General features: G+C 42.3%; 1 protein-coding gene across 3 annotated transcripts; it reads left to right on the top strand.

Moving 5' to 3' along the window:
• The first annotated feature begins 161 nt into the window (after positions 1-161).
• Positions 162-21,968, top strand: FBXO33 (F-box protein 33). 3 transcript variants are annotated; one of them, XM_064149397.1, is made up of 5 exons: positions 162-1,567; positions 8,123-8,233; positions 13,286-13,971; positions 19,521-19,668; positions 20,289-21,968. In XM_064149397.1, exons 1-5 carry the CDS (start codon positions 1,032-1,034, stop codon positions 20,293-20,295), a joined length of 1,488 nt encoding a protein of 495 aa, XP_064005467.1. In that variant the 5' UTR covers positions 162-1,031; the 3' UTR covers positions 20,296-21,968. The 3 variants fall into 3 exon arrangements, with proteins under 3 accessions (XP_064005467.1, XP_064005459.1, XP_064005464.1); XM_064149394.1 differs by having other exon boundaries at positions 497-850; positions 1,053-1,567; positions 19,521-21,968; XM_064149389.1 differs by having other exon boundaries at positions 496-1,567; positions 19,521-21,968.
• The last annotated feature ends 1,512 nt before the right edge of the window (positions 21,969-23,480 follow it).

The raw sequence follows: 23,480 nt of genomic DNA, 5'->3' as shown, positions 1-23,480 counted from the left end.
GTTGGCATGAGTATTGTAAAGCACATTAGTTTTAAGAAACTGAGAAAACTAAGATTTGGGGCATTTCCTTGTGTTCCAGACGCATCCAGTTTTGTCACGTGTCGAACTCTGTCGTGCTTCCCCTTTCCTCGGCAGCCAGCGCATTTCCCGTAGAGGCAGCTGCAATGCTGCTAGTTTCGCTAGCTAAAGGCATACACACAGTCAGATACTGGCCCCTAGCCCACCGCTACCCGACAGCCTTCCTTAGTTTTCCTGACCACAAGGCGCCCGGAGCAGGCGCGGCCACTGGGGGCCCTTCCCGCGCCCGACCCTCGGCTGGGCCTGACGTTCCCACAGAGAACGGCGGCGGCAACGGATCCAGCAACTGCGGAACCCGCAGGGAAGCTGACTCCGGACCCTCGCCCCGATCCCGGGCCTCCCACCGCACTGCGTTAGGGTGAAGAAGGCGTCAGGGGCGAGAAGGGTCCGCGCTGCAAGACCGGCCCCTCAGACTGCCGCGCCCGATGGGCAACCTGGTGTTCCCGCCCCCCTCGACAACAGAACTGCGCTTCAGCCCATCGCTCTGGGTCCCGCTGCGGGGCTCAGGCGGAAGCACGCAGTCTCCGCCACAAGGTGTCGAGGGCCACGCTGCGGAACGGGACAGGACTGTAAAAGCAGCCACTCGCTACCGGCAAGGAAAGGTTAACAGGCGGACTTCCCCTCAGAACTAAACACTTAGCTCCGCCTCCCATTCTACCGGTGGCACGTTCCATTTCCTCCGAGGGGTAATTCCTCCTCCTTCCGCCGCCAGCGGAAGAGAGCGCGGCGCCGCCAGCGCGTTCGATCACACCCAGCGCCGGAGAGCTGGGTGGTAGGTCCCGCGCGACGCTAGGCCGGCAGGGGACCCCAGCCACTTCTTCCCGCCACGCAGGGCGGTGGTAGAACCCACTCCTCCCCTCGTCCCCCCCCTCGGCGGCGGCGCGGTTGGTGCGTCCCGGCAGCAGCCGCGTCCCGGCCGGCGCCCGCCCCCCGCCCCCTCCGCCTTGTCATTGATGTTGTTGTTTTTGTCGCAGGAGCCGGAGGCGAGGCCGGGGCCGCCGCTGCCGCCGCCTGTGGTCGCCGCAGCAGCAGCAGCGGGGCTCGGGCCGGCGCCGGGCATGTCGGTGTGCGGTCAGACGGTGGGCGCCGGCTCCCTGCCCAGCGAGCTGGTGGTTCACATCTTTTCCTTCCTGGCGGGCCCCGACCGGCTGCGGGCCTCGGCCGCCTGCTCGCACTGGCGGGAGTGCCTCTTCTACCCGGCCCTCTGGCCGCGTCTCCGCCTCAGCCTCCGCGTATCGCCGGCCGAGCGCCCGCGCCTCGAGTTCCTCATGCGCAAATGCGGCTGGTTCGTCCGTGAGCTTCGCGTACAGTTCGCCGCCGACAACTACCCCAGCGGCGGCGGAGGGGGAGCGGCGGCGGCCGTGGCGGGCGAGGGCGTCGCGGCTGCGGGCGACGGGGAGGCGCCGCCGTTGTGCCCGCGCTGGCTCGACTTGCTGAGGACCTACCTGGAGCTGGTGCTCTGCGTCCTCACCAGCGTCCGCAACAACAGGTACGGGCCGGGCCTGCGACGGGGAGAGGGCCGCGCCTCGCCAGGCGAGAGCAGGAGCGAAGGCGGTGGGGCGGTGGGTGCAGGCGGAGCCTCGAAGCCCCTCGGAACCACGCAGGGCCAGGGTCCGTCCGTCCCGTCCGCTTCCGCAGGTGGGACCTACGCCTGCTCCGCGCGGGCCGGTCCGTGCTGAGGCTGCGCCTCCGGACCCCCCCGGGGCCGGAGGAGCCCCACTTAGGCGGCCTGGCTAACCCAGGGGGTGTTCCTGTGACACGGAGTTGAACGGAAGCGGAGGCGTCCTGCTTGAAACTACCCACATTTTATCGTCGTCTGTAATTTGATGGCGAATATAAACGTAGATCTTCTGTTGGCATGCGGTTAGCCCGTATGCAGCGCAGATAACAAAAACTTATTCGGTCTTCTGAAGGACGAGGGAACGCAGCTCAAATCGAGCAAGTGAGAGCTGGGAGTTTTGAATTTGATGCCTGATTTGGCACCTTGCGCGTGTAAGCCTCACTATACAGATGTTCTTTAAACCTCATGAGTATGACTGAAAGATAATTGGCATGAGAAATTAGTAGAGGGGTTAAAATTACAGCGTTGGTAACTTTCTGGAGGGAGAAGGATGTATTGCTGCCCCGATAGCATACTATTTTCGTCTTTCTAGCTGTGACGGGTTTTGCCTTTGAAAAGCTGCACTTGCGTGCCAGCTCTTGTTATCTGCTAAACTGAGATTTAGTTCAGTTTTAACTAGGAGGAGGATTTTGTGTTTGTTTATTGGAAAAAAACTGCTTCAGACGTAGGAGTTTCTTGGCCAAATTGAATTAAAATAGAAATACTTTCCTGTATTGTATGTGTTTAGGTCCTGCTTTGTCACAGGTTTACACAGGTTAGATAATTTCCGCTGGTTGGGCATCTTTAAAATGAAAATGCTGGCATTCTTTTTACCCTGTGTGGATGTGATCAAGATTAGTATCTTTTTAAAAAAAAATTAAATCCTAATATATGGCCTCTAGTCGGCACTTAGGATAGAAAAGCACGAATATTGCACTTAGGTTGTGATGTGATTGAAAACCATATGAATCTCAGGACAGGAAACGGCTAATCTTATTTCTTCTCATTGTGCATATAGGTTTAACTACTAAGGAAAAAAAAGAAAGAGCTACGAGTATTTCAAGGTGTATTTAAGATGAATTGTAGATAGGTTCTGGAAAACTGTCTGCAACTGCGTCATGGTATGGTCACAGCCTGTCTTTGATTCTGGAGGAATTAGAGGTTGGAGGCTTTCTTTGAGTTTTTATTTTGAATTATAGCAAGAGAACTTTAAATGTAATTCCTGGTTGGTTTGAAATGAATGCAAATGTGGTGTGTGAAGTCTCAGTTCCTCTGCTCTGCTGTGCCTAGCAGGTACTTCCTGTAGTGCAACTGCAGCGTTTGAGAGTTACAAACCTTACTTCTGAAAATGGCTCAATGGTCCCAGCTCATCTTTATCTTAATTTATTTCTTGCTGTGCGAGTCCTTGGCGTGCAAATAGTCTGCCTTGAATCGATCTCCTCTTGCCTTTAAAGATCCTTCGCTTAACTATTAAATCTTTGGGAAGTTCAGTTAATGTTTCAAGTGGAAAAAATATTGAAGAGATGTTGGTGATTATCTGAGACAAGAGTCACTACATGTACTTTCAATTTTAAAATTAATAGTGTCTGCAGGAGATCTTGCCTGAGGATTTTTCGCTGGAAAATCTAGAATCCTTTTTATGATCTGCCTCAGGGAAATGTGAGCCTGTCGAAATTAAATGTGTTTTGAGAAGACTTTTCGGTACACTTTTTCTTTTGAAGAAGGTTCGTTCTCCATGTCCTTATCTGAAACTTGTACAAGGATACTTGCTTTCCAAAGTTCTTCTTAGTGATTCTACATGCCAAGTGTGGCTCAGGACTGCAGTAGAATGATCTGTAGAAGTAGTCGTTTTACCACTACCTGTTTTCTGGTAGATTAATATAATTTTGGTGGAAAGGGAGAGGTGAAAAGTTATCAACTTTGATAGTGGGGTTTTTTTTTTGTTTATTTTACTGCATTTTCTTGCTGTCTTCAGATGATTTGCATGGTGCTTTTTTTAATTTTTTGCTTGAAATGAGGAATGTATGACTGAGGAACGCAGCATACTTGGTTGGTATTACAGCAGGCTTCTTTTTTTTATGTGCATTTTAAAAGTGAGGGTAGGAGAATTCACATGAAACGCTTGACCTTTTTGATTCAGATTTACGTTTTTAATAGAATTCTTTTTTTGCCTCCACCAGAGAAGTGTTTTGGTTTTTTTGTGGGTGGTTTTTTTTTAAATTATTATTAATATTTTATTGTATTGTTTTTCTTCAAGGTAACTACTTTGTATTTAGTTTGCATGTAGCATGTGTAGGGGTCTAGCTCTTCAAGTAGAGTTTTGAGATTGAAACAAGGTCGGAAGAGGCATTACCATATGCCAGATTGCTGTTTAGTTTTTATTGTGACTGCAGGTCTGAACTGGAGGCTTTGTCACTTGCCTGATGGTTGTATTTGTTTAAGGAATGACCGCAGCCATAACTCAATGATAATTCATTCCTTCTTGTATGTGATGTTTGCATTGTTTGCGTCCAGTGCGTGGGGTATCTATTGTAGTTTCCAAAATAATGGAAACAGCACCGTTTGTAACTTCTCCAGTGGCTCAATCACTGTAAACACATTCTTTTTTGGAATTAAGTTTAAAACAGGATGGTTCTTTCATAATTCCTGTGAGCTCATGTGGCAGCTTTTTGGCAGAGGAGTTGAAAGAACTTCCATCTTACACTTCAGAACTAGGGAGGAAGAAACCTACTTTTGTGAAATGTTACGCTGTTTCTTAACTGTGTAATCTTGTTGTAAGCTTTAAAATGTATTATTAAGCAACATAGTAACTAACTCTCTTCTTGCAGGAAAAAAAAAATTACTTTAGATTACTTTGGACTTCACAGGACCAGTTTCTTCCAAGCGGATGTATTCTGTGTGTGAAAAGTAATGACTGAAAATCATTTCTTTATTCTCTCTTGGTAGAAGAGAATGATGTTTATTTTTGCTAATAAGAGTATTTGCTGTGCAACTTGCCCATTTATAAGGAAATAAGTCTGGAAAAATATTTTGAAGTGACCTTTACTAGTTGTGATGGAATTAAGGAAATACTTGTCTGCAACTTAGTTTAAAAATGGTTGATAATACTCTGACAAGTATCACTGCCGACAGCTAATTATCACCCAAAAAGGCCCATTCAAGGTCTTCCTCATATCTGAGGTAGAGCTCAAAGTGCAATCAGCTTAGTTTTGCTAGTGGGCAGCATATTACTCCCAAAACATGGTTTTAGTAATGTTGGCACCATGACGAGCTCTAAAAATCTATCATGAATTTAATGAAAAAGTGCTAAAGTAGCATTTGCATGAGCTGTTGTGTTTATGACTGAGAACCAGGCATGCCATTGTTCTACTTCCTGTTTAAAAATAAAGGGAGGGCAGATGGGACAATCTGTAGCAGTATCAGGAGGGACAGGTTGTTTCTTAGTGGCTCTTAAAAGATCTTTATCTGCCTCTTCTCAAATTGATCTTTCAAAGCTGAGTTCTACATGGTAAGTGGGAGGGCGACAAACTTTTTGTGAGTCATTTCAGTGCAGCTAATAAGTAACTGCTGATCATTCAGGAAAGTTCTGTTTGTTGGTTGTTCTTTTTGTTGTTTTTTTTTTTCCCAATGTAACTCAAATCCTCTGGCTGCTTACAAGGGAAGATAGGAAGGTAGTGATTTCCCCACCTCCCCCCACCCCCTCTTTCCTCTGCAGTCTGTTCATTTGTGTGACTTGTTTGATCTCTGCTATGGAAACAAAAATGCAGATTGTGGTAAACTCTGGTATCTTGGTGAAGTATGATATCTACCTTGGGAGTTACCAAAAATTGGTAGGTTGCTTGAAACAGTAGACAGTATCTGTATTCGAGATTTTTCCAATGACTCCTTTCTGAGCAGGTCCTGAAAGCGGTCCATACTAGCATAATACAATATGTTCCTTGCTACTTTGTTCATGCTGAATATAAGCCAGGGCATTTTATTTTATTTTATTTTTTTATTACTATTGGATGCTCAAAAAGACCAACCAAAATTGAAGATGTAGCTTACTTCTAGTATTTTTTTTTTGAGCTGGTGGAAAAGAAGTGGTTTAGAAATTCCTCCCGAGCGCATTTTTCCCCAGCTGTGTGTCTGAGTAGTACAGAGCATTAAGAAGCCATTATGACTTTTAGCAAAAGATTGGCAATTCACTTCTAAGTAATCTTATTTAAATGCTGATTGCTGTATTAACTCTCTGAAATAAAGGTGAGATAAGAGCTGAACGCCATAGATGCTGTATGACTTAGTGTTGAACTGTGATTGGATTTGTTGGTAGTGCTAACTGTGCTATGAATGGAGAAAACAGTGTTTTCATTGCTTAAGTTTTGAAGTGGAGAACTTCCCCATATGTCTCTGTAGCACATGAAATGGCAATCAAATCGATATAGTAAAAACGTGTGGGATGTGTAGTGTTTCATGTGTCCTGTAGCTTGGTTGCTCTAAAATTAATACCTGCTTACAATAGCATTCACTGGGCATATGAATAACACAAAACAAGACCCGTGTGTGAACATGCGGATGATTCAGAATTGTTGTGAAGATTGCATTTTGTCTCATAGCTCTCAAAATTAAGTCACTGAGATCAGGAGATAAAGGCATAATTATAGCATTGGCTGTGAACACTGTCTTTGTACCATGTGGAAGTTTCTGCTGCTTTCTCTGTCTTGCCAGACTACCTCTTACAGCTTTTAAGGAAAGAAGAATCCAAAATACTCTTGGTGGTGGTGCTAGTGTCTTCAGATTTCTCTGCCAAGCTTATTCTTCAGCATGATCAGGCACTGTCTTAATCAGCTTTATAGAATGTAGAGCATCTTGTCAGGGCTCAGTTTTTATTAATGTATCATCACTGCTGTAGTCCTGTATTTAAAAGATTAAATATTAAATTATTGGATTTTCCAAAACAGTTGTGCAATCCAGTTACTTTGCTCCAGTTTTTGTCTGATTCAATATGAAGCTTGCGGATCTTGCTATTGTTGTTCACCTGTAGAAAAATAAAGTAGCTCATGTAACTGTAGATAGATTTCAGGAAACTAGTGTACAATTACTGAACACAGGATCTTCAAAAGAAGCAAAGTATGATATTTTGTGTGTGTGTGTATAACAATTACATACTGAAATCAATACTTAAAAAGAATAAAACATGACTACTTGAGGCTTTTTCCCTTGTTCTGTTCTGCCCCCAACCTAGAATATCAGCTTATACTGTGGAGATAGCAAACTTGGACCAAAGTTTCTCTATGTTTTAAACAGTGCAATTTTGTTGCATCATTCGAGAATGCATTATTGCATCCTCAAAGCTGATCTGTAGTATTAGCATATGATCTGTAAACCAACAGAAAGAAGGATTTAAGTAAATCAGTTGTCGGCTACAGGTTAATTGGCATTTACTTGTACAAGATGAATGTAACTCGTATCCACTTAGAGTGAAACTGAAGTTTCTGCCACATTAAGTGCAGACTTAGTACCAAGTACAGACTAGTCTTTGCATGTTAGGAGTAAATCTAATTTACAGCATGTAAAAATGATAGAAAATCCTGACTGGAAACTTAGTCACTTTGGAAAAAAAAATCTTGAAAGTAAATGCCACACAGCTACTCCAACACTGCAGTTATTTTCATGTCTCTTGGTCTCTTTTAGGAATAGAAAAGAGGCAAGTCAGAAATAAACTGTCTAGGGAAAGGAAAACTGTCTGTCTAGCACACTGAATCATGTTCAGCATAAACTTAAAAGTTCTTCATCTTTTTAGATATCACTTCTAAAAATGAATATTATGTATCATGGTGGACTACTAATTGTCTTCTGGCCATTGTTAGGAAATACTAGGACATCTTCCCCTACTTTGATGTAACGGAAATTAGACACTGTTAGGGGTGTGAGAAGCTTACATATTTCCTGTCTGAGGTTTGTGTTGCCTCAGCTGAGGCAGGATTGGGCTCCCATTTGTAACCCAGCTGCTGTACCTAAGTGCTGAGACAGATTTGTTCCTGGTTGCATTCCACTTGGCCATTAAATGGAGTATTAAGTGTTAAAAGGAATAGATATTTGATGTATTAATCTGTGACACTTAGTACATACGCTCCAAGGATTAAAAAGTGCATGAAAATACTGCTAAATGTTTTATTTGTGGCAGTGGCTTGCTGAAAATACTCCTGTGATGGCTAAAAACTGGCTTTTAGTTATATAACTGGATTGAGCAGTGTGTGTAGTTGTCTTCCCCTTTGTATTTCATTCTTATTTTCTGTGGTTTCAACTGTGCCTGTGTTTCAGGGCAGTAGGACAATTCCCAAAACAGACTACAAGTTCCCTGTAACAACACATTCTTATCTCCTGTGTTTATCTTCGCCAGGATGATTCCTCAGAGTGTTTCAATTTTGTGTAAAGATTCCTTTTCATTTTGTTGTTTTATAGGAACCTCCAGAAGTTAAGTCTCTTTGGGGATATAAGCATTCTGCAGCAACATGGAAGTATATCAAATACATACCTCGGCAAGGTTGACCCTGATGGCAAGAAGATTAAGCAGTAAGTTACATTTGTAAATTATCAAATACATTACAACAGTAAGGACAGATGTGCAAATACAGATTTTCATGCCTAAAATACATGTAAGAGAAAGCTTTAATTTTTTTTCAGTAGTATGGTGATTTAAATTCTTAAACTGAGTTAATTTCTGTTCCTGATATTTACATGAAGTAGTCTGGTTTTGTGGTGGCCTGCTTCTTTTTTGGTTTTTGTTTTTTTTTACCTTCTCAGCAGGATGAGAATCTTTTCTTTCCTCTTCTCATTGTGTTCTAGAAACAATATTATGTTAATGAAACACAAGGGAAGGAGGGATAGGGGTTGTTACCAGCACCTCTACCATTACTGTACATGAAGAAATTAGAAAAGGAAGTATTCTCTTGTATTTCACAAGAATTGAAGACATGTAGCACATAAATGTGGAAGGGAACTTAAGTGTGAACATCTTAATTCAAACTGCATCTCAGAACTCTGTATTTGCACTACTCCTGCAAGTTCAGGGAGACCTTATAGTGGCCTTCCAGTACCTGAAAGTGACCTACAAGAAAGCCAGGAAGAGACTTTTTACAAGGGCTTGTAGTGATAGGATGAGAGGGAATGGGCTGAAGCTTGAGGAGGGCATATTAGAATGTCTATTAGGAAGAAATTCTTTACAGTGAGGTTGGTGAGACCCTGGAACAGGTTGCCCAGGGAGGTTGTGGATGCCCCTCCCTGGAGCTGTTCAAGGCCAGGTTGGATGAAGCCATGAGGAATGTGGTCTAGTGAAAGGTGTCTCTGCCAGTGCCAGGGGTGTTGGAACTAGATGATTCACAGAGTCACAGAATGTCACAGAATGATGTTTAAGGTCTTTTCCAACCCAATTTATTCTATGAATAGATGTGTTTGGGACTTGCTAGTCCTTTTTTAAATTAAAGTTGTCAGTGTTTTATTCTATATTCTCAAGTTTATCAGCACTAGCAGCAGATCTGCTTCATGAAGTGAATTTTTATGATACTTTAGTCTGGTCTTTTGCACTTGGAGTTTACATCATTAAGTTGCAAAACATGAATACTGATAACTAAAACTGAAAGGTACTGTGCGACCTTTGGAGACAGCATTATTGGTAGTTGAGGATTTTTTGAATCTATGTGATGATAAACCTTACTAGCTGTTTCAGGAACTTCTGCAATTAAAGCAATCAGGGAAGAAAATGGGACATTTCCTTAAGTTTTGTAACATTGAGCCAAATGTAACAGACCGTGGGTGAAATCTCAGTTAGCAGAGCACCATTAGGATACCCTCCCTGGTTTAAAAGGGTAAGGGCTATTCTGAGGGAGAGGAAGCTTTGCATTGTGCTTCTGAAAATGTACTTTTGGAGTGATCAGTAGAGGTCTGCTTGTTTTTTTTTTTCTGTGTAGTACACGTGTCTCTGGTTACTTCCTAAAGTTCTCTTTACAACTTAGTTCATTACTGTTGAGAAGTTCAGTGTAAACTGTATTTTTCTTAAGCTGAGTAGTCGAAATCAGCTTCCCATGATTGATGTGTGTGGTTCAAATGGTTTGATTTCCCAAAGAAGAAGTTTAGCCTCTCTTACTAAACAATTTTTATTGATAGACTTTAATTAAACAAATGGGCTTCATATGGACCTTGGTAATGTGTTTGTTTCCTGTCCAGGACCGTCAATGTGCTTCAGTATTGGTCACACTTATTTTTGGGCTTAAACAGTGACTTATCCTGTGTAATCAGGCCTTGGTCTGTCATCTGGCTGAAAGTGCCATTTGGGACATTAATTGTGAAAGTAATTTTTTTTTAATAGTTTGCTTTGGTTTGGTCATTTGTAGGTTTTGAGTTGATGATGATCGTCCTGTAATTGCCACTTGAAGGGAGCAAAATGGATTGACTAAGCATACTTGTTGAGGCATCAGTAGGTTGTTGCTTTTTTGTGTGTGCTGAGCTCTGCTTCCATTTTTTGTTATATTTACTAAATCACACTTAAACTTCATTATTATAAGCAAGCTTTAGGACAAGTTTAAGTCAGGATAGATGTGCTGCGTGCTAGTTCATACAGTCATAAGGTAGGTAGGTGTTAATTCTGAAGAATTCACTTAGTGTGTCTAAATTCTTAGAACACAGTTCAAACTATTTTGCAAACTCCAGTTAGGTGCAGTCTGTTTATGAAAAAATAAGATGTGCATAAGAATTTGCATCAGAAGGAAAAAAATTTGGAATATGTTAAAATAGCATGTGGTTCATGTAGGGCTTTCTCTCTGACCCTATAGAATCATAAAATGGTCCAGGCCAGAAGGGACCTCAAGAGGTCATCTAGTCCAGCTCCCCTGCAGTCAACAGAGTCATCCCCATTACCTCAAGAGGTCATCTAGTCCAGCTCCCCTGCAGTCAACAGAGTCATCCCCATTAGACCAGGTCACCCAAGGTCCTGTCAAGCCTCACCCTGAATGTCTCCAGGGAAGGGGCCTCAACCACCTCACTGGGCAATCTGTTCCAGTGCTCCACCACCCTCATAGCGAAGAACTTGTTCCTAACATCCAATCTAAACCTGCTCAAGCTTGAACCCATTGCCCCTCATCTTGTCACTGCAGGCCTTTGTAAACAGCTTCTCTCCATCCTTCCTGTAGGCCCCCTTCAGGTACTGGAAGGATGCTATTAGGTCCCCCCTGGAGCCTCCTCCTCTCCAGACTGAACAACCTCAACTCCCTCAGCCTGTCCTCATAGCAGAGCTGCTCCAACCCTCTGATCATTTTCGTGACCCTCTTCTGTACCTGCTCCATCAGGTCCATGTCCTTCCTATAATGGGGGCTCCAGAACTGGATGCAGTACTCCAGGTGAGGTCTCGCCAGAGTAAAGTGGCAGAATCACCTCTCTGGATTTGTTGGATCTGAATAATGCAGATACTAAACCCTTATTAAATTTGCAACAGAACTTTGGAGGAAAATGGCTGGAAAGTTTTCTTAGGACCTGTGTTGTTAAACTGTCAGCACAAATACTTACATTTTAGTGCAAGTGCCAAAGTATTACACCAAAAAGATGCTGTGTAGATAGCATTAAATTGGTATCTTTCTTTTGAAAAGTTATTTCATGCAATCCCCATAGGGGGAAAATCCTGCAGGGGAGGAAATCTGTATCAATCCTATTTTCATTATGTTATGTTGAGTACTGGAACAGCTGAAGCTATATCAGAAGCACAGTTTAAACTGGTTTTTAGTGCAGTGATCTATATAGACGATAGTATTCTACTGAGCTCTCAAAACTGACTTGTCTTTTTGATTGTTCTGCAAGATATTACAAGCACTATAAAGATGGACTACTTGGACTATAACAAAACAAATAGACCATTACTGCAACCATTACGGTACCTTTTGTAGATGGAGGGTGGAAGGGAGTGGGAAGAATCATTGTTACTTGGAAGGAATTAGAGAGGTTCCTGTGGTAGAACCTTTGTCTTTGGGGGATTGTCAGAGAATCAGCTTTCAATTTTAAGCATTGTGAGGAATAATTCTGAAAACAAACCAAAAAAGGCCCACAAAGCACACAAACAAAATGGCCAAAAACCTCTAAAAAACCCAACCAAAACAAACACAAAAGTCTGGAAAACCAAACAACCCCCAAATCAAACCATTGCCAGGTTCAAACAGGACACATCTAAACCGTTAAAGAATTTAGGAATAAAATAGCAGAACTACACTATCCATGACTATGTTTAATTACACAGCTGTTACAGCTGTGTTTAATTTGTGTCACAGTTGCCAGTCTTTGGTTTGAAAAAAATACTCAGAGAAGATCTGGAAAAATGGAAGTCTTTAAGTCTGTTGACTGCGTTAGGCACAACTTTGGAACTATTTTGGGGTGCTTAATAGATACAGTAACCAGACCAACTTTTCCACTTGAAAAAGAAGTCAGACCACACAAATCCAGTACATTCTTAGGAGAGAGAAGAAAGGACATGCAGGCAGGTGAGAGGATGAATAAGGATTTGCAGAGCAAGAGGATGAATAAGGATTGATCTTTTAACTTTCTTGCAACAGAAGGATTATGGGGCACCAAAGGTAATAGGTGACAGGTTCAGAGCAAGTAAGAAGAGAATTGCACTGCAGAGTTCTTTATCATTGTTCCCAAATGCTCACTTGTCTGAAAGAGGAACCTAGATAAATTTGTAGAAGTGAAGTCTCTGACGGTTACTAAGTACAGAAAGCCACCTCTGGCTAGGCAGCTCTGAGCTAGAGATTTTTTTAGATCAGGGTGATGTTGAAAATATCCCCATGTGATTCCCTTGTTCTTTTGCACTTCTTAAGGCATTAGTGTTTGTCTGCTGTCGGTCAGGATACTGGGCTAAGTAAGCCTTTAATTTTGTGTGGACATTATCTCAATTAGAAGATACATAGGTGAGAATAATGGCATCATCTGGCACCAATAGCATAAGATCAAAATGTTATCAGGTTCGACTTGTTTTGGTAAAGCTTGAACCTGTTGACACTTGAAAATCTAGTTAGCTGTACATTGGGAATTATTTAAAGAATCTGCTTCTTGCATATCTGTTCTTTACCCTTTAATGAGCAAAATCAAGCAGGTAGTTTCAGCTGATTCTAAATGTGCAGAAACTTGACTCTGAGTAACCTTTCATTGAAAACGACTCTTTTTTTCATATTGAATTTGCAGTTCTGGATTGGTTAGCAAATATGAGAAGCTGTTTTCAAAAGCAAGTGCTGTGTTTTAAAAGCACTACAGATTTTCTTATTTGCATAACCTTAAAATGTATGTGGGAGGGTGTTAAATGCATGCTGGAAAAAAAGTGAAATGAAGGTTCCTAGTGCATCGCTGTCGGTGAAAGATGAAGTACATCATTTATCCTGGGATGCTTTACAGTTTTAACCTCTTAAGTGCAGCTGTGGGAGGTCTGCAGAGCCAGGTTCTTTTGTAGTTCACAAAACCCATAATAATAGTGCCTTGCTGCAGAATAAGGCCAACAATGAAGGAGGAATAATTCTAGAATAAACCAGAATGCTGCCTAAGTGGTGAGACTTGTCTAATGGGATGATTGTTTCTTTTGTTTATTTGCAGAATCCAGCAGCTGTTTGAAGAGATACTAGGCAATAGCAGGCAATTGAAATGGCTGTCTTGTGGGTTTATGCTGCAAATAGTAACCCCCACATCATTGTCCTCCTTGTCAAACCCCATAGCCAACACCATGGAACATCTGAGCCTCTTGGACAACCACATCCCTGGTAACGCCACTCTCATCACTGCGGTTGAGTTGGAGCGCTTTGTAAATCTGCGCTCTCTCGCTTTGGATTTCTGTGATTTCACAGCTGAGATGGCAAGAGTCCTGGCCGACAGCAACCATGTGCCTTTGCATCGACTGTCTCTCCTGGTCCATAGTGTTTCCATAATGCACAAGTCATTGGACAGTATGCCAGAAGATGAGAACTGGAAGGCACTGACTCGCAACAGCACTAATCTTCGGGTCTATATAATGGCCTTTGATGTCAAGAGTGATGATATGTTAAAGATTCTTAAGCCCAGTATCCCTCTAGAGAGGATTCACTTTGACAGCTACATCACTTGTGTTTCAGGGGCCGTTGTTGATCTCATATCCAGGCAGTATGACAAGTTTCTCACTCACTTCATACTAATGAATGATGTGATAGATATGTCTGGCTTCCCAGATCTCAGTGACAACCGGAATGAAGATCCACTTGTCTTATTAGCCTGGAGATGCACCAGACTGTCTCTTCTAGCTGTTCATGGTAGGTTATATATTTCATGGGTGTAACAACAATATGTTTTGGTGGAGTGATGTTCTGAAGTCTGCTGCATGGTTGCTATGTGTTCTGTTATACTTCATACTGGTATTTTCATGTTTGAAAATATGAGGGTGTTTATTTTGTATAGTCTAGGCCTGCACCTGGGGAGGAGTAACCCCATGCGTCAGTACAGGTTAGAGATTGACATGCTGGGAAGCAGCTCTGCAGAGAGGAACCTCGGAGTACTGGTGGACAACAAGTTCACCATGCACCAGCAATGTGCCCTTGTGGCTACGGAGGCTAGCAGTATTTTGGAGTGCGTGAAAAAGAGGGTGGCCAGCAGGTCAAGAGAGGTTCTCCTCCCTGTCTACTCTGCCCTGGTGAGTACAGGAGACATCTGGAGTACTGTGTCCAGTTCTGGACTCCCCAGTTCAAGAGGGGCAGGGAACTAACTACTGAAGAGAGTTCAAGAGAGGGCCACAAAGGTGATGAGGGAACTGGGGCAGAGGTTCCACCTCAACACAAGGGAGAACTTCCTTTACTGTAAGGGTCACAGAGCACTGGAATAGGCTTCCCAGAGAGGTCGTGGAGTCTCCTTCTCTGGAGACTTTCAAGGCCTTCTGGATGTGTTCCTTGTGAACTGTGTTAGATAGTATTGTCCTGCTCTGGCAGGGGGATTGGACTCGATGATCTCGTTGGGTTCCTTCCAACCCTTGATATCCTGTGATCTTTTTTATGCAGAGAGGCTTAGGGACCTGGGGCTCTTTAGTCTGGGAAAGAGCAGACTGAGAGAGGATCTTCAATGCATATAAATATTTAAAGGGTGGGAGGGTCATGAGGATGGGTCTGGGCTCTCCTCAATGATGGGCACTGATAGGACAAGGGGCAGGGGTTACAAACTAGAGCACAGGGCATTTCACTTGAACATAAAGAAAAGCTTCTTTACTTTGAGGGTGATGGAGCACTAGAACAGGCTGCCCAGAGAGGTTGTGAAGTCTCCTTCTCTGGAGACTTTCAAAACCTACCTGAATACATTCCTGTGCAGCTTAATCTAGGTGATCCTGCTTTAGTGGGAGGGGTTGGCCTGGGTGATCTCTGGAGGTTCCTTCTAACTCCTACCATTCTGTGTATGAGTTCTAAACAGTCTCATAGCTTGCTAACTTCGTTGGACAGTCATGTAGGATTTTATTCAGCTGCTCACAGGAGTGAGGGTAACAAGAACTGGGCATTCCAGGAGGCTCATCCTGAAGTGATCTACAACATGCAACTTCCACCAAGTGGGGGCTGGTCATGTGAATGTGAACCCTGAAAAAGTTTACTGTTTTACTGTGAGCTTGTATGCTGGCAGGATTAGGTGATTGTGCTTCCTGTTTGTAAATAGCATGGGTTAAGTGCTCCAAGGTTATGGGAAGGAAGTCTTACCGGTTTGGTAACTTTGCCAGCAGATGAAGGCTGAAAAATACAATGTGGAGCAGGCTGCCTGGCTGGATGCATTGGTTTCAGCAGTATTGCCAGAACTGGGTTTATCCTATTTGTTTGTTTGCAGTGTAATTGGAAATAACATTTTCTAAAGTGCGTGTTTGCATTCAGCTCTCATCAGTGTAGTACTTGGTAGAAGTTATAGTCTGGCAAATTTTAAGGCAGCTGAAAGTGAAATAATGCAGAATAGTTCTTTCTGTTTGTGCTGGAACCAGCTTACCAAAACTAACTTTGCCAGTGCATAGAGAAGTTAAGTGATGACTCTATTGTGTTGCATAAGAATGAATGCATGGATTGCAGGGGAGTAAATCTCCAGTCCTTTAGTGCAAATAGGAGAGGCCTTCAGTGGTGAAGGTTGTGTATTCAGATTTCTATTGGCTCAAGTCAGAAGATCCTATTATATTTGCTAGGAAAGGGTTATTCCACTCTCTTTCACTGAGAAATTACAGAGAGAGGAAGAAAAATAAGTTCAGCTGTTTGTCCTTTGTAGTTTCGGATCTGACAGGTTTTGGATGGTGCCACTGTCTCTAAATGTGGAATTCAGCAGATTCTAGCAGTTTCTTTTATTTCATATTTGGGTTCAAGTTTGAGGAGTTTTAAAATAAAGGCAACTGAACAAACAAACAAAAAAAAAATCACAAACCCAAATGTGTTATCTTAATTTATCTGCCTACTACAGGGAAGTCCTCCAGTATATTATCTAAACTTATAAAGATGGTAAAATTATCTGAGTGTAACCTAACATAACTATAATTTAACATCAGCATATGTCTATTCAGTAGACGGTATTAATCTGTGCAGAGCATTGGAGAAGCAAACATCTCCTGCAATTCTGTTTAGCAGTGGTTGTTGCTGCATATTCTTTCTTGGGAGAGATGCTGTGCATACCTGGGAGAGAAAACAGTCAATACCACCCTTGCTGTGATACTGGGATTCGGATTATTTCCTCTTTTCTCCCCTTCTTGCAGCAGAAGGTAGCTAGACTGCTTATAAATGCTTCCTGATCTTTCTTCAAGCTGTGAATGACTTCTCTGCTACTGTAGCATAATCATCTTTCTTCTGGAGTAGCAACTGAGAACAGCAGGACCAGGAAGAAAGATCTAGAATGCTGTGATGTTTCAGTACAGTGCTTTAGCCTGATGCTTGTGTTTCCTGATGTTGTATTTTCTGTCTAGCCAGATAATGACCTTGGCCTCAGTTGGTTATATTCTTCATGGTACTGTCAAACTTTCTTCACAAAAAAAGTGGTAATTTTATTCAAGGCATCACATTTCACTTTACATGTAGGTGCTTAGATTGCTTCTCCTGAAGTGGTTATTCCTCAGCTGCCAGTGCTTTTTGTTTGCTAGTTTTTCCTCTTTTGCTATTAGTTTGCTCTAAAAAAGGCTTTGATTTAGTTATAGTTTTGACTACCACTTGTCACTGACCAAAGAAAGAGGGTAAAAACATACCCTAAGGATGCTCTTTTTCTTGGGTGCCTCGAGATTCTCTTCTGTCTTTTATGGCAAGTCATAGCATCTTTCCACCAAGCTGGCATCTTCTGAGGCAGAGGAAAGCTGATTGAAGGCTGTTAAAAACATTATTCCAGAATGAAGGAAGGATATGAAGAGTTCGTGGTAGGGACAGCAGGATAGACTGGAATGATCTGGCACTGAATAAAACCCACAACCTACCACTGGGGGTTGAAGCCTTTTTTTTTTTTTTGTTTTATATTATTTCCACTCAGGAGAAGGACACAGCATTTGTGTTGTAAACAAGCTGTGTTACCAAAGAGATTCCTGGGTTTATTCTTGCCATGAGCAAAACTGACTGGATTTTTTTGCTGGCAAGAAAGAAGAAATTATGGCATTGCCCATGTTGAATTCTTTGTTCAGTGATACATGTAGTAAAGTGATCATTCCCTGTTACCTTTGAATACTTAGCTAGCCAGAAAATTTTTAGCTACCAGAAGGTTACTGAGAAACTTCAGGCAAAACTTTTGTAAGGAGAGTTAATTTAAAATGGGATTGAGATGAGAAGAAGATGGTTGCTCCAAAGCAACAGTCAGGATCTGGCTGTGAAAAATACAGCCATATACGTGAACCACAAGGATGGTATAGGGGACTTAACTGCACCACAGTTGTTGTTCCCTTTGTTCGTGCAATTTTCTGTCCTGGGTTTCTTTAGAAAGCTCCTTTAGCATCAAGATAAATGGAAGGGGTTGTGAGCTCCTTCAAATGCTGATAGGGGAGTGTTATCTTACGAGTGGAAATTTCCACTTGTTTTAATGTCCTGCAGCCTTGTTTGACAGCTTCATCTTTTCTGGACAGTTGTGCTGGAGGGTGGAGCATCAGCAGATGAAAATTGTGGGAATTCATGCATTGCTAGTGGCTAATATACCAGGAATGAGCCATATGGATGCATGCAGGCTTCTTTGTTGAAAAACTGTTCTAAGCAACATATTTGCAAGAAACATTAGAGAAAAGCAGTAGGAAAGAGTAAAAGAAAACAGAAAATGTCTCCTTTCTTTATTTCTTTCACATCACTTTTCTTCATGCTGTAGCTAGCCTGTCATATTTTGATACATTAGGATATCACAGAAATCACAGACACGTTCAGGTTGGAAAAGACCAACCAATAACTCTGCAAGTTACACTCTTAGCTATATCCCCAAGCACCACATCCAAATGACTTTTAAGCATATCCAGGGTTGGTGACTCAACCACTGTCCTGGGCAGCCTGTTCCAATGCCAGACCACTATTACCTTGGAATTTTTTTTTCCTAATATCTAGTCTAAGCCTACCCAGTTGCAGCCTGGGGCCCTTCCCTCTTATTCGTTCACTCTTTACCTGTGAGAAGAGGTAAAGAGGTAAAGAAGAGCTCTCCACAATGCCCTTTCAGGTAGCTGTAGACAGCAATGAGTTCTCCCCTCAGCCTCCTCTTTTTTGAACTAAACAGTCTCAGCTCCTTCAGTAACTCCTGATAAGATTTATTTTCTAGGCCCTTCACCAGTTTCATTGCCCTCCTCTGCACTCACTCCAGCACCTCCACATCCCTCTTGTAACGAGGTGCCCAAAACTGAACACAATACTTGAGATGTGGCCTCACCAGAGCAGAGTATAAGTGGAAACCACATAAACTACATTTGGAAGACCAAACCACAGTACGTTTTTATGACTAGCTTAGCTTTCCCAGTTAAAATACTGTGCAAATTGCAGCTTTACTTGGAGTCTAAGTGGGCATCTCACCAAGAGGCTTAGCACCTGTGAGAATGGTGATGAAGGCAGAAAAGAGCCTTTCTTTTTGCAATGGAAGAGTTGTCTTGGCAGAGCTCCCAAAAAGGGAAATTCCCAGCTCATCTGTGGTTTGCAAATAAGAAAGAGTTCAGCATTTGCTTTATCCAGGGTACAGAAAGCTAACAGGTAATTGGGGAGTAGGTGTTTTAAAAGAGGGGTGCCAATTTACACTGATGGTAGGAGGGGGAAGACTTGTAATTATGTTTAACCTCAGGCTGAATAACAAGATACTGCAGATTTAAACTATTTTTATACTGGTGTGACCTGTTTCCTGGAGATACTTTTGGCTTGTGTGTGTGTTGTGAAGTTTGTTTTTTTGTAGACTTTAAAAAACACATTAAAACCAGATTTTTTTTTCCCCCCAGCAAAAGCACAGTTTTAAAACAATCCTTTTATATAGTCCCTTAAAATAATTGATTACTCACTTTACCTCTCCCACTCTATTTATTTGTACTGTTTATACTGCAAATACAGTTTGCAATAATGCAAGTTGGAATAGAGAAGTCTACTTTTCTACAAATGATAGGGAAAATAATTAATAAAATCTAGAAAGCCTTGGTCAAACTACCCAAAATATTTTCAGTATTTCCTAATTCAGAGTTTTACCACTTGCAACAACACCACAAACAGAAAAAAGGCAAACAAAATCACCCCTGTGTGTGGTAAGGGGGATTCTACCAGATGGAGGATTACAAAAGTTGTGAAGGATATTGAGATGTTTTGGTTTCAAGTACTTGCTTGTAGCAAAATAACAGAGAAACTTTTTTTGTGTGTTTTCTTCTTCCTCCCCCCTCCAGGTTACACAGTTTGGGCTCATAACCTTATAGCAATTGCTCGTCTTCGTGGCTCTGACCTGAAAGTTCTGGAAGTCACAGAAGAAAGCATCGATTTCGACCAAGGAGAACTGGCTGATCAGGATGTGGATCCAGTACACAATCTCATTGAGCAAGTATCTCTTGGTTTGGGTCGACCTTGGCATGCAGTCATGGACATAGAGCTGCTCAGTGTCTTCACTGAGCCAACCCGTCACTTTTACCGAGAGATGCAGAGCTTCAGTGAAGGCATTTAGCTCCCTATTTACAATTCCTGTGGTTACATATGCAAGTAGGGTCCTATTATGTTTTTTTTTCAGTAGTGTGAATTAACCCTTTTTGTGCTGTGTTTAATCAGTATTAGCTATATAGAATTATATATGTGTATTCTACTTCTTGATCAAAGAACGTAGTCGGGTATTGGTTTAGAAGCTGAAAGTGGCAGTGTTTAGGGTTTTCACGGTTAATGGACTTGTCTACCAGACCTTGGAGAGATGCAGCCAGAGGCTGGCTGAGGTTGCCAGCTAACTTTACTTTTATCCAGTAACTGCATTTTGAGTTATTTTCTAATTCTATCGGAGTTCTATGCTCAGGAGCCAACTCTTTAGTACCCATATCCATAGCCCAGTGGATTTCTGTGCTCTCCTTGTGTGCTTGATCTGCTAGCATGCTACTTAATAGGCTTAAAAGGAAGAGAAGTCTAACCGGGGCTGTTCATTGTAAGACTCTCCCCTCGCTTTGTTTCACGTGCAGGTTCTGAAGCATGACTTAGGACCACTGTCAGCTGTTAAGCAGTGATGTGAAACACTAGCTTTTCAGGTATCTGCACTTACAGGTTCACTCCATAAGCTGTAGTCTTTGGGATTCTTTGTGAACTCTTCCTCATTTATTCTCATGTTCCGTCATCTTCCTTTAAAAGTTAGCTTTGGGCCAAAGTTTAGAAGCGAGACTGTGCACTCCGATGAGGTAAAAACGTTAACAGGGAAGGCTTCAACACAAAGGTAAACACCTGCAAACCAACATTAGTCGTGAAATCCCTAGCAACCAAGTCACTGGATTTTCTCTGTCAGCGCCTGTGTCAGCTGCCAAAGAATAGATTAAAAACGAAGAAGTGCCCACATGCTGGCAGGGGCAGGCCAACTTTTGGCCAGCCAGATACTGCTAGATTGTAATATATAAGGTCGAATTTCGACCTGTGGTACACAGCTGTGCTGTGGCTCAGTCAGCAACCTCAGAACTCTTAACAAACATGCACCTGTTTCACTGTGAATAGTGAATGTAAAGGAAGGAGAGGAAACAAATACAAAGCTTGTTCTATCACAGGTATGAGCTGCTACGATGCATGAAGAACATTCCATGAAGTATGTTTTAAAATCTTGTTATATCTGAGAGGCTTTAAAAGCCGATTTAACTGTTTCAGGGCAACCGCGGTACAGACGTGGTCTCTGTGAGACTTCCACCTGACCCCAGTTTTAAGTGGTACGAATGTTGTGCATTTAATGTTTAAAGGACAGTCTGCAATAATAAAGTTAAGTGGCCAACGTGGGTGCCCAGCAGTGCTGAGACCTGGCTGCTATATTGTAAGCTTTGGAAAACACAATTTATGCAACAGATGTCCAGATATGATTCTATTTATGGAGAAAAAAAAAAGAAAAAAAATTTATATGTGTTTTACAAAATGGTTTTACCATCTTATATTGAAATGACCTTTTGACAGGTGTGCGCTGTTTTGTCTCCAGTGAGCACATACCATGCGGATTTTATATGTACATCAGTAGAGTGAATCCACTGGCACAGTGTGTGTATATGCCAGATGTGGTGAGATTTTATCTTGGGAAATGCGATCAGATGAAAAAACTACTCCTGACAGAAAATGTAAGGAAACCAGCTGAATGTTTGAACTGATGACTGATGTTGTATGGTTTATGTTAAATGTATATTCTTTTAATCAATGAATAAAGCATTAAAAATGGATGGCTGTATAAAATATTTTCTTGTATCAGCATGAAGACTTTTAGGATTAAAACAAAGCAACATCGTTTCATAAGCTGTGTGTAACTGGTAGCTCCTGTTGTGTTTAGGTCAACAAAAGAGTCTAAAAAGAAGCAGTGTGGTTATTTTGGTGGTGGTGGTGGTGGGGAATTGGCTGTTTTGTCAACATTAGGATTTGTTGGGTTGTTTGGGTGTTTTTGGTGGTGGAAGGGGAAGGATGCTTTGCTCAAAGATCAGCCCAGTTAGCACAAGCAGTATTTAATGACATGACTTACTAGACTGATACAGTAAACTGTGGATTGTAGACTATAGAAGATTTTATTTTTGAAAACAATTCCTGCATCCGTTGCAATTGCTTAAATCAAAATCTAATGTGCTCAAGAAAAAAATGTGTAGTACTTCTTTGGTGTCCCACTATTAAATAGATTCTGAATACCTGCAGTGCTTTGGTTTGGCATTTTATCCCTGCTCCAGAGTATGCAGCCCTGCATCCCGAGTGAGAATTGCACATGCCTGGTGAGCTGTTGAATCGCTGCCAGGACCTGCAGTGGCCGAATGTGCTGTGACAATTGTCAGAGTGGCTCTTCTGTGTGTGTGTGTGTGCCAAGCGTGGATTTAGTTTGAGCTTCTGCACTTCATTTTAGGATAGAGTCCAAACTGCTACCAAGTGTGAGAGTTGTGCTGCTTGTTGTTCAAGGAGTCTGCCAGATCTAGATTTGGTGAGTGTGGTCGTTTACTGGAGTGCCATGGGAATAAAGAGAAGGTAAACACAGTGAGAGCTCCTCATGTTCCAGGGAAGTGAAGTAACAGGATTTGGTCTCTGTGCCTTTCAGGATTCAGCCTCTGGAAGGAAGTTTATGTAGCACTGAAATCTGATGAGGGTTGTCCAGCATCATCTGGACCTGGAGCATGGTTGTAAAGTGATCAAGATTTCTGGTTTCTTCTATGTGACTTCCTGAAGCAAATGCTGGGTTAGAGTTGTAGGCTGTTAATTAAGTATGGAGAGGAGAAGGCTCTGAGGAGACTTTATTGTGGCCTTCCAGTATCTTAATGGGGAGTACAAGAACGCTGGTGAGGGACTTTTTAGGATGTTGGGTGGTGATAGGAGTAGGGAGAATGGGGCAAAACTAGAGGTGGGTAGGTTCGAATTGGATGTTAGGAAGAAGTTCTTCACCATGATGATGGTGAGACACTGGAACAGGTTGCCCAGAGAGGTGGTGGAGACCCCATCCCTGGCAGTTTTTAAGGCCAGGCTAGATGGAACAACCTGATCTAGTGTGAGGTCTCTTTGCCCATGGCAGGGGGGTTGAACCTAGATGATCCTTGAGGTCCCTTCCTTTACAGTTCTAGGATTCTGTAGTTGTCTTTCTGCAGATTTGTTTCTATGGCTAACTGCCTTAATTAACACAGTTGGGAAGTAACTTGTTTGCCTTTCTGTTATGTAAATAAGTTTGTCTTTAACCTATTTTCTGCTTTGTATGTAGTTAAATTGATCAAAGGTAAGATGAAGTAGAGAGATGTGAGGTCCTTCAATTTACTGCAGTTATAGCCACAGTCTTTGATAGAGGTTGCACTAATGCATGTCTGTTGTTAGTGCTCCAGTGATGATTATTGTTTTTCTATTTAATCTTTCATAGAGTCTGAAGTCTTAATCACTGGATATGGTTTGTGTTCCAGACACAGAATCAATGTACTTGCACCAAAACTACTATAATCTTTCTTACAAGCCTCAGGAGTCCAGTAAGGTATGGGCATGTGGTGTGACCTTGAGTCGTGCTAGAGTAACATCACTTTGTTGTCTTACAAATATTTAAAGTTATTTCTGTTGGTTGTAGTTTTTAGCAACGATATAACTTAGTGATAGCAGGATGAAGAGATTGAAGCTGAAGCAAATACTAGGAAACAAAGACATTCCCAGTGTGGAAAGTGCAGTTGGGAGTGGGGCCTTACAAA

Source organism: Pogoniulus pusillus, chromosome 1 (assembly GCF_015220805.1).
Source record: "Pogoniulus pusillus isolate bPogPus1 chromosome 1, bPogPus1.pri, whole genome shotgun sequence".
Classification (NCBI taxonomy): domain Eukaryota; kingdom Metazoa; phylum Chordata; class Aves; order Piciformes; family Lybiidae; genus Pogoniulus; species Pogoniulus pusillus.
Note: the sequence above shows the minus strand (reverse complement) of the source record. Positions and strands in the feature narration are given on the sequence as shown.

Coding starts and splice junctions, on each gene's coding strand:
- FBXO33 (XM_064149389.1), top strand. CDS start 1,032: ATGTTGTTGTTTTTGTCGCAGGAGCCGGAGGCGAGGCCGGGGCCGCCG. Junction 1,568..8,122: donor ACCAGCGTCCGCAACAACAG/GTACGGGCCGGG, acceptor GTTGTTTTATAG/GAACCTCCAGAAGTTAAGTC. Junction 13,972..19,520: donor GTCTCTTCTAGCTGTTCATG/GTAGGTTATATA, acceptor TCCCCCCTCCAG/GTTACACAGTTTGGGCTCAT.